Source organism: Alosa alosa, chromosome 14, assembly GCF_017589495.1.
Source record: "Alosa alosa isolate M-15738 ecotype Scorff River chromosome 14, AALO_Geno_1.1, whole genome shotgun sequence".
NCBI classification, from domain to species: Eukaryota; Metazoa; Chordata; class Actinopteri; order Clupeiformes; family Clupeidae; genus Alosa; species Alosa alosa.
This window is the reverse complement of record NC_063202.1, coordinates 28,353,226-28,368,121: the sequence shown is the minus strand read 5'-3', so window position 1 is coordinate 28,368,121 and position 14,896 is coordinate 28,353,226. Positions and strand designations below refer to the sequence as shown.

The 14,896-nt window shown below is 46.7% G+C and overlaps 1 protein-coding gene across 1 annotated transcript in view; it reads right to left on the bottom strand.

Moving 5' to 3' along the window:
- Positions 1 to 14,896, bottom strand: part of fbn1 (fibrillin 1) — a 59,682-nt gene that overhangs the window by 31,012 nt on the left and 13,774 nt on the right. Inside the window, exons 9-28 of the mRNA XM_048263387.1 lie at positions 13,841 to 13,966; positions 11,416 to 11,568; positions 10,756 to 10,971; positions 10,347 to 10,487; positions 10,029 to 10,148; positions 9,727 to 9,852; positions 9,110 to 9,229; positions 8,276 to 8,398; positions 7,643 to 7,795; positions 5,538 to 5,591; positions 5,298 to 5,423; positions 4,896 to 5,021; positions 4,645 to 4,764; positions 4,371 to 4,508; positions 4,205 to 4,255; positions 3,850 to 3,975; positions 3,289 to 3,516; positions 2,314 to 2,439; positions 1,780 to 1,908; positions 716 to 841 (exon numbers count right to left, since the gene is read on the bottom strand). Of these exons, the coding sequence (XP_048119344.1) occupies positions 716 to 841; positions 1,780 to 1,908; positions 2,314 to 2,439; positions 3,289 to 3,516; positions 3,850 to 3,975; positions 4,205 to 4,255; positions 4,371 to 4,508; positions 4,645 to 4,764; positions 4,896 to 5,021; positions 5,298 to 5,423; positions 5,538 to 5,591; positions 7,643 to 7,795; positions 8,276 to 8,398; positions 9,110 to 9,229; positions 9,727 to 9,852; positions 10,029 to 10,148; positions 10,347 to 10,487; positions 10,756 to 10,971; positions 11,416 to 11,568; positions 13,841 to 13,966 (2,628 nt within the window). The remainder of the gene's footprint in view (positions 1 to 715; positions 842 to 1,779; positions 1,909 to 2,313; positions 2,440 to 3,288; positions 3,517 to 3,849; positions 3,976 to 4,204; positions 4,256 to 4,370; positions 4,509 to 4,644; positions 4,765 to 4,895; positions 5,022 to 5,297; positions 5,424 to 5,537; positions 5,592 to 7,642; positions 7,796 to 8,275; positions 8,399 to 9,109; positions 9,230 to 9,726; positions 9,853 to 10,028; positions 10,149 to 10,346; positions 10,488 to 10,755; positions 10,972 to 11,415; positions 11,569 to 13,840; positions 13,967 to 14,896) is intronic.

Sequence of the window (14,896 nt, the reverse complement as noted above, 5' to 3'; positions counted from 1 at the left end):
CAAAAAAAGGGAGACGTCTACATACTCTCTATCTTTGTTATCTCAAGAGCCTATTAACACATCCATCAGGCTGACCAGGAAGACCACACACCCACACAGACACAAACACATGGACCCATTCACACCACTTGACACCAGGGCTAAAACATGTTCATCTACACGTGCGGCACAACCACCATAGACACCACGTCCATCTGCAGTATGCCTTACTGCGGCTTGCGGCTTTGCTCGAATTTGACTGAACTGGTTTTACAGATTCACAGAATGCCCACTACATAATAACTTTGATTAAGCCAAGCTATAAAAGTGATCAGTATATAGCAAATGAAAAATCCTCCATTGTTTTTCAAATGTGTTTATCATCATTATCATCATCACCATCATCATCATCTACCAATTTTGGCTCAGTCATTTTGAGAGTGCTAAGTGGCTGTTTATTTTCATAGCAATTTGATCACATTATTTCAAAGGCAGCAATAATGACTTGTAACACCCACAGTGTAAATGAACCTCTTTGTTTGATTAAGGGCAACTCCCTCCCTCCCTCCCTCGCTCCTCTCAGCTCTGTCTGTGCAAAGCGTTGCTCAAACGTTCTGGCAGCGCCACTGCCGCCCGGCACACAGCACTCTGCTGGTTTACATTGAAGAGGCGGCCTTCCGAGCTCTTCCCAGAACCCGGGCCTGGCCCAAGTCCACCAATCCTGCTCCCTCCTCACCTAGACAGGCGGAGCCATCCGGCGCGATGGAGTGGCCCTCCGGACACAAGCAGTGGAAGCTGCCCTCGGTGTTGATACATTCGCCGCCACGACACAGCAGAGGGTTCCGCTCGCACTCGTCGATGTCTGGGAGAGGAAATAGTGGGGAAGGGGGGGGGGGGCGAGGCACCAGGGCACACAGACACAAACACTTGCATCATTCACTTGAATCTCTTCAGCACTCATCTCTCAGGCGAAAGACGCTTAGAGGCTATCATGGTGTCTCAGCAACAGCTGTAATGAATTCAGCAGAAAGAGAGCGACAGAGAGAGAGAAAGAGGAAGAGAGGGGGAAAGACAGAGATAAACACAGAGAGGAGAAGAGAGAAAGAGAGGAGAGAGCCTGGTGGCCTGGCAAACAAATATAAATTAATATTTAGGAAAGAAACTCATAGATGAATCAACAAACATTTCCACAGATGGCAGGATGTGAGGAGAGGATAATTGTGTATATAAAAATAGTTGAGGAGGGCCCTGAACGATGGCGTGTTTCTCTAATGGAAGGGGAATCCTGGCAGGGCGTGGGGAGGGGTGGGGGGCGTTCGGTGCGGTGTCGACACAGCTGAGGAGCACAGGCAGTGCTTTTAAGCGCACAACTGTGATTCCCATAAAGCTGATTCAACATGCTGCACAGACCCTTTCAAGGAAATTGCCTGAGCAGCCTTCCAAGCACACGTCCCGTTATGAGGCCGGCCAATTATTCTGCCTAGCCGCTCATTTGAAGCCGCAAAAAAAAGCGGGAGAGGGAGAAATGGGAAGGGGAAAAAATCTGACATTTAAATGACTGTGCCTTGGGCAGGGTGGCTGGCAGACTGGGATCCAGTCCTGTTTTGCGGGTAAAACGGTGTGAATAAATCTCGGGGTTTTTTTGCATGTGAGGGTCCCTTTGAGGGCCATTAACTGGGCTAAGGGTACGTTGTATAAGGTATGTTGCAGCGGCTGGCATGGTTGTGTTGTAATAAAGCGGCCGAAAAGTAAATCTTAGTAGTGAGTCGGCTCTGGCGGTGCCCAGAGTGGTCAGCTCACCCATGCAGTTCTTCATCATCATGAAGCCGCTCTCGTAGCCCTCGAAGCACTCGCACTCAAAGTCTCCCGGCGTGTTCACACACGTGCCGTGACCACAGAGATCGGGGGAGATCCGGCACTCATCGATATCTGCAGAGGACAGATTTCTATACAGTTAGATCCAAGCAACCTATGTGTAAAGCAGTGTATATGTGGATGTTTGAGTGAAGCATTTGTGTGTGTGTGTGTGTGTGTGTGTGTGTGTGTGTGTGTGTGTGTGTGTGTGTGTGTTTATGTGAGAATGAAGCGCTGCATATTTAACACTTAAGACACATTTAACATTCAATATAACATTGAAACTTCAACATGAGGTTTGATTTGGGATCATTCATTTAACATGTCTCTATAAATAGACAGCTGCTACCTATGGAAATTGGAGTTTGACACTTACACAAGCCCCCACCTGGCTGGGGAAAGCATTAATGACCGGATTTTGAGGCAGAACTCAGCGGAAACAGTGGGAATGGGAATAGCAGCCTCAGACCATGAGCTCACCTGTGCAATTCCTTTCATCGGAGTCCAAGGCAAACCCATTATCGCACCTGCAGCGGAAACTGCCAATGGTGTTTCGGCAGCGGCCGTTGGTGCACAGACTGTGGATCATTTTGCACTCGTTGATATCTGCGGAGAGAGACAGACAGAGGTGACCCTCGGTCAGGTCCAGAGCCCAGCAGCAGCAGCGTGCCGGCTCATTTCTCTCAGATGGCCGACAAACAGCGCCAGCGCGAGGTGCTTTTTATGTGTGCGCTACTTGGCACGGCTACCATCGAAAGTGCAAGGAAGCCATGCAGATGTTGATGCACGTGGTGTGCAGCAGTGGATATCAGACGGCTGTGAATGGAGAGATTTAGGGGGAGGGGGAGGGGGGGACTGTGTAAAACTACAGGCCTCCTGAGATACCATATACACCAGAACTTCTGCATGGTCACTGTAAACCTGGCTTCACGTGACTGAGCGAGTGCATGTTTTTAATAATGCTGCAGAGGTTCATGTCAAGCTGGGGTTTTAGAGTGAGGATTAGTGTGTGAGTACACAGTTCAGGTCAGTCTTTTATAGGGCTCTGTGGAATACCCAACTCTGATTGGTCAATCTAAGTGGTCTATAAAGATGTCTGCTAAAGTGTGTATCATAGGCATGGCACACCAGTGTTTGATACACTACCATCAACAGAGTTTTAATGGATACTGCTAAAGCTAATAAGATAACATTATGGAAAATTGTCCTTATTCAAATTGTCCTTATTCATTGCTATTACATACTATTGCAAAATGAACCCGTCTAGGGTGATGGAACACTTGCTTTGTATGAAGTTATTTTCCAACAACTTCTAGCTGGTTCTACATTCTCCAAAAATCTGAAGGGTCTATTGACAAGTGTAGGAGGGATGACATTTAAGTGATGCATTTGAGGACTTCTGTATGATAACGCAATCTATCTAAATAGCGGTACCAGTCTGTGGGAGTGTGCTACCTTTGAGGAAGGGCTTTCCGTTGATGAAGTCGCCCCGGTGGGAGAAGCCCGGCCCGCGTGGACACAGCAGGCTGAACTCTTTACTGCCCTTCTCTGGACACTCGTCACACTCGGGGCCCCAGGCCACGCCCACTGAGCAGCAGCAGCCGTCCACGCGGTGCCGCCCTGGGATGGGAGCGCCACAGCGTTCGTCCTCGTGGGTCAGGTAGCAGTGCTCCGTCCGCAGGTCTGACAAATCACACACACACACACACACACACACACACACACACACACACACACACACATGAGCTTGCGCAAACACATGCACAGACATGAGCGCCAAGCTTCATAAAATCACATGAGCCATCACGTTTCGCCCATAACAGTTGAGTCACAGCGTTCGCTACAGCCAAGTTCATATTTATAGCGTCAATTGCGGGTCTTGAGATTATAGTCCACTATAATTACATTTACGGCTCCTTATAAATTAAATCCATTAGCGGGGATGTAGTGTGTGTGTGTGTGTGTGTGTGTGTGTGTAAGGGGACACATCAGGGTCGTCCCACTGGGGGCACCTACCGATGCATGTCCTCCCCGAAGCGTCCACCGTCATCCCGCTGGGGCACTGGCAGATGAAGGAGCCCGCCGTGTTGACACACTTGCCATTGATACAGATGTCCGGGAACACCTCGCACTCATTCACATCTAGCAGCACACAAAAGGGCAGTCAGAAGCAGCCTGCGTCAACAACCTTACACTGAGAAACGGACAAAATACTGTAGAACCCCAATGAAGTATTTTCATCAACTTCTTGGGCTGAAATCGACATCAATATGATTGACTCGGGCTACTTTGCCTGCTATAGATCTGAAAGCACATCATGAGAATTGTGACAATTCAGGCACATTTCAAGGTTTGTGTTTTATGGTCTTACCTTCACATACTGATCCCTTAACTCTTCCATACCCTTTTTGGCAGTGTGGATCTGCAAGAGAGAAATAAAAAAAATATGCATTTTCACAACACATTCATTTTCCAACACCACCCAAGAATGCCCCGTAAAGACTTCCTGCACACATGTACAAAAGCATCCATCTTACCTGGCTCACACTTGGTACAGGGGCTGCCCCAAGCCTCGCCAAGAGTGGCACAGCAATGTGATTTCAAAGTGGCGCCATTAATGTTGATCTCACAGCGGCCATTCACTACTTTGAGCCAACATCGTCCTTTACTGGTCTCTGTTGGCATACAGTAAATACATGGATTTACCCGGAGAATGAGCTTTCACCCCACCAATAAAACAAAGACACCTAAATATACATCAGCAATTTCCTTTACAAGACTTCAATTCCTCTGTGAGCTTTGAAGTCGTACCAATGCACTGTGTTCCAGAGCTGTCCAGCGTGCTGCCAACGGAGCACTCGCACAAGAAGGACCCCTGGCTGTTCTTGCACCCGCCGTTCACACAGGGATTGGACTCACACTCGTCAATGTCTGCACAGATAAGACCCATCCAAAATAAGCCAAGAAAGCACAAACACAAAATGTGTTTAAGTTATCATGGGACACAGCAGAAGTAAAAAAAAAAAAAACAAATATGAATATTGAGTGAATATTTGACCCACCTTCACATACGTCGGTCTCTGGGTGGAAGACGTAGCCCTTGGGACACTGGCAGGTGAAGCTGCCGGGAGTGTTTCTGCACAGTCCATTGTCACACAGAAGTCTGTTCACAGCGCACTCATCAATGTCTGTTGAGACATGACATGTGGCGTCACACACATGACAAAGTAAAACTGCACAGACGCAACACACTGACCCCACCCCACGCAAGACGCAAAACGCAAGAGTTAGGTTTTGCAACTGCCAAATGCACTCTATAAAGCAATTACTTTAATCACAAGCACAATTTCATCTATCAAAGCAGTATACATATATATACATACATACATACATACATACAACATACATACATACACATACATAAATATACAAATTCAATGTTTACCAGCTTCTCTAATACATACCAACACATTGTTTGCCAGTAGAATCCACTTCAAATCCCAAGTTACAATTACATTTGTATGTCCTCAGCATGTTCTCACAAACTCCATTTACGCAAATGTCAGGATTAAGTGCACACTCATTGATATCTGAAACACAAATACATATAGCGTTGACTCATCTGTAGGCCATTTTCACCAAATTCCAGTCTCAAAGTCGGTCCCTCTCTCGATTGTTTTGTTGTCTCTCCGTGCATGTCCTACCTCTGCCGTCGGTGGTGGTGCCAGGGCCATGGCTACACAGGGCCAAGAACTCCGCTGGAAGACAAATACACACAGAGCAGCCTCAGTGTGAACCCCAAGCCAATAATGGAATAAAAAATATAACTTTTTGTAAAAATCCCGTAAGACATTTAATACCATGTCATTATGCATTTCCATGCTCTCGCGGCTGAGGCTCTTTGGCCTTAGCGTATATAAAACTCGCCTGCTTAATGTGGTACAGCCTGGCGTCTTTTTGATATTGAGACTTTAATGGGCAGAACTAACGAGAGATCGCTGTTTTACTTGTGGCGACATCGAGCCTCAGAGGACTTCTTAAAAAGACATCAAGATGATGAAGCACCAGACACATGCAAACAAAAGAATCAATATGTACACGCGTCATGGTTTCATCTATTTAAACGTCTCATGAATCACATGAGAATCACATTTATCAGTACCTTTATCAGCCAAAGAGGTTATGGTGCGGTTTGTTTGTTTATCTGTTTGTCTGTCAGTAGGTTTATGCCAAAACAACCAGCCTGGTTCTCATGAAACTTGGTGGGATAATGTAGCATGGGCCAAGGATGAACCCAGTTAATTCTGTAGTGGACCCGAATCATTGAGCAGCTCCATGGATTTAGTTTTACTTTCGCACAATGTTGCAATTGCCATAGCTAATGTGGCCTTGGCGGACACCTGCACTCACCTGAGAGTGCTCTTCTAGTCAGATTATGAAACTGAATGTATAAACGAATTTTCTTAGATTAAAAAGCTTTTTTAAAAAAAGAGATTTCATAATCACAGCTGTATGTGTCATATAATTTGGGATTGTTTTGAATGTCCATGCACTGGTCTGTGGGGGTCTGCTCCCTGCACCCCCAGGAGCGTCAGGCAACAGCTGTCTACAGACACATCCTTTTTGGTGATATTTTTATAAGGGGTCATGCCAAGACACAGGCTTTTTCAGGCTAACCATTGGTTCTTTGGCTTGGTGAACTTGCGTAAGCAGTGGAGTAACACTATCCACCATGTGGTGCCAGCTACCCCATGCCCAGCACCCTCCCTGCAAGTCTACTCAACTATTTTAAAGCTCAAAAACAAAGTCTGCATCGCTCCTGGGGCACAACAACTGTATTTCTCCTCATGATGTCAAACTTCACTGGCCATTAGAAAACTGAATGGTGTTTTTAAATGGCTTCCCTCTTCATCTGTCCTTTTGTCACTGACGATAATAGAAGGACTCAAGAGAGACTGAAAAGCTCCACAGTCTGTTTCCACTGCAGTATGCCTGATGCCCAATGCTGCCAAAGCCAAACTGGCCATACCCGTTCAGTAACATGTGTTTTATGAAGCAGTGGGCAAGGGAAGGTTATGTCAAGTGTACTTTTTCTGCGGGCAGTTTGCTCTTTTCTCTGATGATTAAAACCAGAGGTCCAGTTTGATTTTCTGTCATTAAACTGCACAGTAAATGTGAACTCTTGGAGAAGGAATTTAAATGGGCATGACTTGCCTGATTTCGTGTCAAATATCACCAGTCTTCCAAATGATTATATAAGAAATAATAAGTGCTGTAAAAATGGACTGTTGGCTATCTTTAATTAGCACAAGAAGGAGGTTTTCATAACAGGGCATCTTAATTGAGCCCCAATGAAATAAAACAGTGAAACAGAACATGGAAGCCTTGTGGGTACATTTGTGCGATATTATTTGGAGGGCACTAACAAAAGTCCCTTTGTGTTTTCCAAAACATGAAAATTCTGGAGATCTAACAGTGCTTCAGAAATACCTACTGTAGAGTAGAATGGCTAGTACCACAGCCTCTCTCAAACTAGGGCCCTTTTCTCCACTGATAGGGAGTACAGATTTAATGTACCCAGGCGTTTTCAATTTGGATACTAACTTTGTATTTTACACATATCAGGTATGTTTAGCAGGATTACCTTTACAATAGCAGGATTTACCTTTACAAAACATGAGGCTCCAACAACTAAACCAGTGTGGTAAAAAAAAACACATTTCCAAGGAAATAAGGAAGACATTATTCTTGTATTACTGACATTAGGCCCATTCCTGCCACGGGTGCTTTGAGTGAGGGGCAAAGATACCTGAGCTCTGAGGTGGGCACGGCTGGCAGGGCTCCCCGAAGGCGTAGTTCTGGTTAGCACAGCAGCACTCAGACTTGGTGACGGCACCGTGGAAGGGCCACACACACTGTCCCCTCTTGTAGCCTCCGTAGCATGTGCTGCGCATATGTGTATCTGAGGCCCAATGAGACCAGAGTGAGACACAATGACTCAGAGAGAGAGAGAGAGAGCAAGTGAAAGAGGGGAAAACATGATTCTTATCCTCTTACTCAATGAAAACAAAGAGAGACAAACAAAACTATCTGGGGGAGAAAAATAAGAAACCACTGGTGCTGATGAAACATGTTGCATGATGCATCTTCGATGCTCTGCCAAAACAGTATTTAATCACTGAAATGTATACTAGAAATAACAAGCAGTTATTGGAAGCTTTATTTAATCTGTGGTCAGAACATGGGTATAGTAGTTTAAGGACTCACACACACACATACACACACACACACACACACACACACACACACACACACACACACACACACACACACACACACACACACACACACACACACACACACACACACACACACTCAATTGAATTTACAAGGAAGCATAAGATAAACAAGTGTATGTTTTCTGATGACAGGCTCTACTCACCTACACACACACGGCCATCCAGGCCCACTGCCAGGCCTGGCATACACTCACACCTGAAGGAGCCCTCTGTGTTCACACAGCGGCCATTCATACACATGCCAGGAGTTTCGCACTCATTAATGTCTAGAGGAAGGACACAGAAAAGAACAAAGTATTAGACAATAGAATATTATAATGTTGTAACTCGCTTTGGACAAAAGCGTCTGCCAAGAAACATAAATATAAACATATTATTGCAATGCAAGACTACTATCACAGATGTGTTTACTATTGAAATGCAGTACTTAAGTGACACAGAGTGTATTGTTCCACTTTGAAATACTATACATCACATTTGTTCAGATTATTCTTTTCTGTGGTAAATTAGAAGAAAACACAGAAGTCTGGCATCAAACAAAATTATATTAACCTTACTATAAACTAACATTTCTTTTAGTCACTCCAATCTGTCAAACAAACAATGTCCTTTTTTGGTCAGTCACACAAAGCCTCTTAAAGAGTGAAAGCCATGCGTTATCAGAATTATGATAATGGAGTCCAAACCGTGATATGCTTGGGCTGGGTATTATGTCTGAGCTCAGTGAGCTGCGAGATCAGTTTACGCTAGCACAGACACGGAGAAGGGCTGCGGCCCCATGCTAGACTATACAAATCATTAATGAGAGCATTCATCAACGCCATGGCTTCACTAGGCCTCTTCCTGGACAGGCCTGAAGGCACAGCAATAATGAAGACATGTACATGCACATACACACACACACACACACACACACACACACACACACACACACACACACACACACACAAAACACACACACACACACACACACTTACCTAGGCAGAAGCGTCCAGTGGGGTCCAGGTAAAAGCCTGGCTTGCAGATGCACTTGAAGCTGCCTTCCTCGTTCATGCACATGCCGTTTTGGCAAATGTTCCTCAGGCACTCATCCTGGTCTGTAAGGAGGACAAATGAGAACAATTCTATCAGCAAGTCCCACTCGGAGGGGCACAGACATCTTGGGGCAGTTTCTGTCTTTTTCTGTCTGTTTTTTTGGAAGCGAGAGTTTACATGAATATTAATAGTTATTTCATAGAAACAAAATATGTAATTGATTTAAGAATGTTTCATTACTGGATCTTGAAGGATAGCTGGTTCTAAATAACAGTTTTTCAGGAATTTTACAAATAAACTGTCTGTGACATCAAACTTAGTGCCTAAATATGAATGGTAAAGCCTATTGCTAGGGATAGTATAACATTATAATTAATGGCAAAGAGACTTATGAACAGCCATCATCAATGTTTGCAGCCCTATACACAAATGTAACTTTAAATAGCTAAAAACATGCACTAAACCAATGAATCTATCCTGGTAACAATTTAGTTTGGAAGTTACACACTAACAATAACAAATCAGAAATCAGTTAAGAGGCCAAGCTTCACAGCTTTACCTTGGCAGTTCTTTCCATCCAGTGTGAGTTCAAAGCCAGCATTGCACACACAGTTGAAACTGCCCACAGTGTTGACACAGCGGCCATTGTTGCAGATGCGCCCATTGGCCACACACTCATCCAGATCTGTCAAGATCAGTCAGAGTACTACATGAGTATGTGCGTTGGTCAGTCTTCTGGTGAACATTTGAGTGTGTGGGTGTGTGTGTGTGTGTGTGTGTGTGTGTGTGTGTGTGTGTGTGTGTGTGTGTGTGTGTGTGTGTGTATGTCTATGTGTAGTTATGTAGGTTCAACTGCTGTACCTTTGCACTCGGTCCTGGTGGCCGTGGTCTGGAAGCCTGGTCCACACTTGCAGAAGTAGGACCCTCCTGTGTTCACACACTCGCCGTGCACACATGGACTCCTCTCACACTCGTCATCATCTGTGGAACAGCAGCATATGAGCTTTTCAGTAACACTGGATCATCGTTTCAACAACCAGAAGCTGATTTTCAGAACTCAGAAAGTTGGAAAGAGGAAAAGCCTCCAGGAAGCTGAGTGAGATATCCGTGTATCCACAATCAGGCAAACTACATCTCTTCAAATAGCCACCATACATTACCATACATGACCATACTGACCGATGCACTCTCCACGGGAGTCCAGCTTATAGCCCATGTTGCATTCACAGCGGTAGCTCCCAGGGGTCGGAATGCAGCGGCCGTTAACACAGAGATTGAGATACAGCTTACATGTGTTGGTGATGTTCTGGGTCACAATGACTACAGTAAGGGAGGGAGATGCAGAAGAGCATGTAAGTGTAGGGCCTGTCACTGAGATGCAAAACATCCCATAATATGGCTTCCTTGGGTGATGGCTTGATTTAGAAACATGGCGGATTACAGAGTATCTATGGTTACATTATGGTGGGGTGGTAGTAATGAAGTGGCCCTCATAATTATTGACATGTGAATGTGGCTTTGGATAAGAGCGCCAGCCAAATGAATAAGTTTGAGTACATTAGCTGACTGTCGTTCAGCAAAGGCTCACCAGGACGAATGGGTTGTGGGATCTGTCCTGGGTCGATCGGAACCTGTCCTGGGTCGATCGGAATCTGGCCAGGACCAGGGTACGGACCAATGCCAGGACCAGTAGGACCACCGCCAGGACCAATAGGAAAACCTGGTCCCGTGATGATGGGAGGTCTCGGGACTGCAACACCAGGGCCAACGGCTGGGACTTGGGAGCACAGCCGTAGGTACTCATCTGCATGGACATGGGCCATTATGGCCAGTCATTAGAGTCATGCATTTGGAACATGAGTCCTTTTTTAATACCGACAAGATAGTACCACTTTAGCTACAGATGTCCAAGAGAGCCTCAAGGTACCAAATAACAAAAGAAAAGAAAATCAGTCGATTTAGCATCAGTGTTTCCCAGAGAACTGAATTCCATTTGTGGTGGTTGGTTTGCAGAATTAACATGAATGCAACAGTTTTTAACAAATTAGCACAGCGTGGTTATGATGCTAACCAGATTTAAGCACAATTTAGTACAACCTGAAAAATCATTGTGTGGTGGTCAATGTTGATATTGTGGTGGGCCGCCTCAAATAAGTCAATGTATGGGAAACACTGAGCATGTATCTGAAGATGACTTACTAGGCTGAATGCTGCACTGAAATGATCCAAATCCTAGTCTGATACCCACCTGTTCCTCTCATCGGGCACATCTCTGGGGTGACGGTGTTGGACCAGCAGCGGCCGCTGTCACAGCAACACTGGTACTTGGTCATGGGCTGCGAGTTGGGATTGGCACACCTGCCACTCACCATACTGGAATAGCAGAAGCCAGCACGGGCATCTGTGGAGAAGAGACAAGGATTCATCTCATGTTATTAGGTGGACAAATGGGGCAGTTAGTTATCGCATTATCGGATGTCTGTGGCCGCACATTTAGTCCTCTGGACATTTCAAACTAGCAGGGCTGAGGTAGGGGGACATGGCTAGGGGCAGGCCCCTCGCGCTGCTCACCAGTCATGGGAAATCGATAGAGGCTTGGCAGGACTGCACGCTTGGAAGGGAGCGCTTCATAGCGGACATTCCTTCCGGACAAACATCCTCCAGGGGGAGAGGGATTTGTGACTGTGTGGGTCTTTCTGTGTGTGTTTCTTTCAGTGTGTGTGTCTTTCTGTGTGGTGTGTGTGCGTAAGAGAGAGAGAGGGGGGTTATTATTTGTGTGTGTGTATTTGTGTATGTGCATGGGGTTAGTTATTATTTGTGTCTGTGTGTGTGGGTGGGTGCGTGGGTGTGTTTAAGAGCTGAAATTCTCTGACCCAGTTTCCCCGTTTCTGCAGAGCTTTCCGAGAATTCGGAAGAACCCAAGCGGGCTTGATAAGAGAGGGGACTTTTCTAACTCCAGATTTGGCGTGCGGAAGGGGCAGTACCACGTGCAGGGTGCGTCCTCACGTCTCTTTCTCCTACAGCCTTCCACACCACAGAATTGCCAACATAATGTCTCAAGCACAAGAGATATCACTGAAAAGTGGAAGAAAAAAAGTTAAAAACAGGGTTTCCGACGCTGTTGTCAGAGGATTTCAACCCCACAAATCACCCTAAAAACAAACACCATCATGATATCCACACGATGGATGAGAGCTTCTAGTGTCTCATAGTAAACTATAATAGGTCTGCATGATGTGTTGGTCAGCATCACAGAGTGGAGAGAACTCTAAAGCAGACATCTGGCCATGTGTCACTGGCAATGAGGCTGAGGCATTGACGAGGAAATGAAAACAGCTTGTGGCCCACAGCTGTGGATGCGCGGCGCAGCGTGCTGCACTTGCCCCGAGTTGCCGGAACGTCGGACAGTTTCACTCAGGGGGTGGGCGGACGGGCGGGCGGGCAGGCGGGCGGGGAGGATGATTCCCGTAAGACGTTTTTTGGACGGGTGACTTGGCCAGGGCATTTTAATGAGCCCAAGGAACATTGAGTTAGGATCCCCGCCGAGGTGGCATGCGAGAGGGCAGTGGTCGTCCCAGAGCCCTAATGAGACGCGAAAGGGGAGACGGTGGCATGCAGGTATGCACAGTGTGACGCTACGCCCCGCACTCTTCCACTCCCCTCCTCTCCACCTCTCCTCCCCTCCCCTCCTCTCCACCTCTCCTGCCCTCCCCTCCTCTCCTCCTCTCCACCTCTCCTCTCCACCTCTCCTGCCCTCCTCCCCTTCCTACCTCTCCTCCCTCTCCCCACCTCTCCTCTCCTCTCTTGCTGCCGCCACACAAGAAAATAGCTCATTGTTGCGGAATTATGAGCAAGCGACTACTGACCTAAATTCAGACGGCCAGGAGTTCCTCTCCTGCTCTCTCTCTCTCTCTCCCTCTATCTCTCTCTCGCTCTCCCTCTCACTCTCTCTCTTTCTCTTTCTCTCTCTCTCTCTCTCCCCTCTCACTCTCTCTCTCCCTCTCTCTCTCTCTCTTTCTCTCTCTCTCTCTCGCTCTCCCACCCTCCCTCCCATCTTTTTTCCCTTCCTCTTCTTCTTTCCCTTGGCCGCGGTTCAAGTGCTCTTCTCCACACGGCCTCCTCTGTGCCTGGGGAGCCAGCTCCGCTTACTCCCCCTGCCCTGAGCTCTGCCGCGGATCTGCAGCCCGCTCCGTTCCCATCCCTGGCACTCGCATTAATCACCACGGGCCAGGGCTGGACGGACGAGTCCGCAGGGGCAGCTTAAGGGCCCAACGTTCCTCCCCAGAGGGAAAGCTCGGACGGGAAGGGGCCAGAGTCCAGTGGTGGTCATTAGCCAGGCTTAATGGCTGAAAGGTGGTCGAGACTTTTGCATGCTTGAGGTAGAGGAGGGGGCGGGGGGGGGGGGGACTGGCCTATCCCACTGTCTTTGGCAGGCAGAGGAGGCCAAGGGGAAAACCAACTTGACACCTTTTGTTCTCTGTGCAGAAACCTTCATTGAAATACATCACAATTTCAGATCATCTTGGCAGGTTACCTTGGCCATGTTGGCAGTCCTGTTTCCAAGAGCAATGCCTATCCACTCTCAGCAACAATTAATAACGCACTTGAACTTCCTACATCTGTGGATAAGTATCACAACACAAAGGACCATCTGCAGGTCTGGTTATACTCACCTATGCACCGAGAGCCATCTATCGCCGTGTCGTATCCCTGTGGGCATCTGCAGAAGTAGCTGCCGATGGTGTTGGAACATTCGCCGCCGCTGCATAGACCAGGGATAGTGGCACACTCGTCACGGTCTGCCAGAGAAACAAAAATATAGCGTGAGGAGGCCGACTTTAAGGAAACAATAGCATTTCAAACTGACACCTTGTGTAAGATCTCAGAGGAACACATAAATACAGACAGTAGACTACAGTTTTTAAAGTGGAAAGTCTAACCTCATGACAGCACAGAGCCGGTGAGAAAAAAGAACATGATTGCAGGATATTAAATTCAGCGTCTCTTCTCTGGTATACACTCCATGGCTGTTCAAACCACCTTTGGTTTGTGAATGCAGCAAATTACACTGATGTGAAAACTACCAAAGCTGGTTTTGACTTCCTTATGGAACCATTCTAAGAATTAGATTATTATTTCTGGGCAAAACAGTGCAAACATACTTCAGCACGAAAATGATCACCGCAAATGCATCCTTGGCCAACACTGTATATTTCAGTGAATCAAATTGGACTGTACAAATAAGACTGGTCTGGAACTAATAGCTCCTTAATAGACCTCTACTCCTGCAAGTTTTAATAATAGCAATGGAAGAATCAGTCCTTCATTTGTATCAGTTTTGTAAAGGACGCCAAAGGAAGGTTTCCAGAAGCCTTGAACATTTTCTCTTGGGCCAACAAGTAAAAAAGCAAAATGTTCTCTTCAGAGTTCTTTAACATGAGCCCAGGCCATGTACAGTGTATGTGCCAGCAGTGGATGTAAGCTTGAGTTTACTTATGGATTAGTCCTCTGCAGTGCCTTATTGAAGGGGCTTTCACAAGGCCTCCTGCTGGGAAGACAAACATGGGAAACATACTACAGTGTGTCCCGGCTGCTACCCAGCTCTGGGAGAGGAGAGAGCGAAGCAACCACAGCGTGACCCAGAGTCCAGTAGACGACTCGGCACACCGACCACAGGGCTCTGCACTGGTGATTTGAGCTCCTCCTCAAGGGGGCCAGGAAAACCCTAA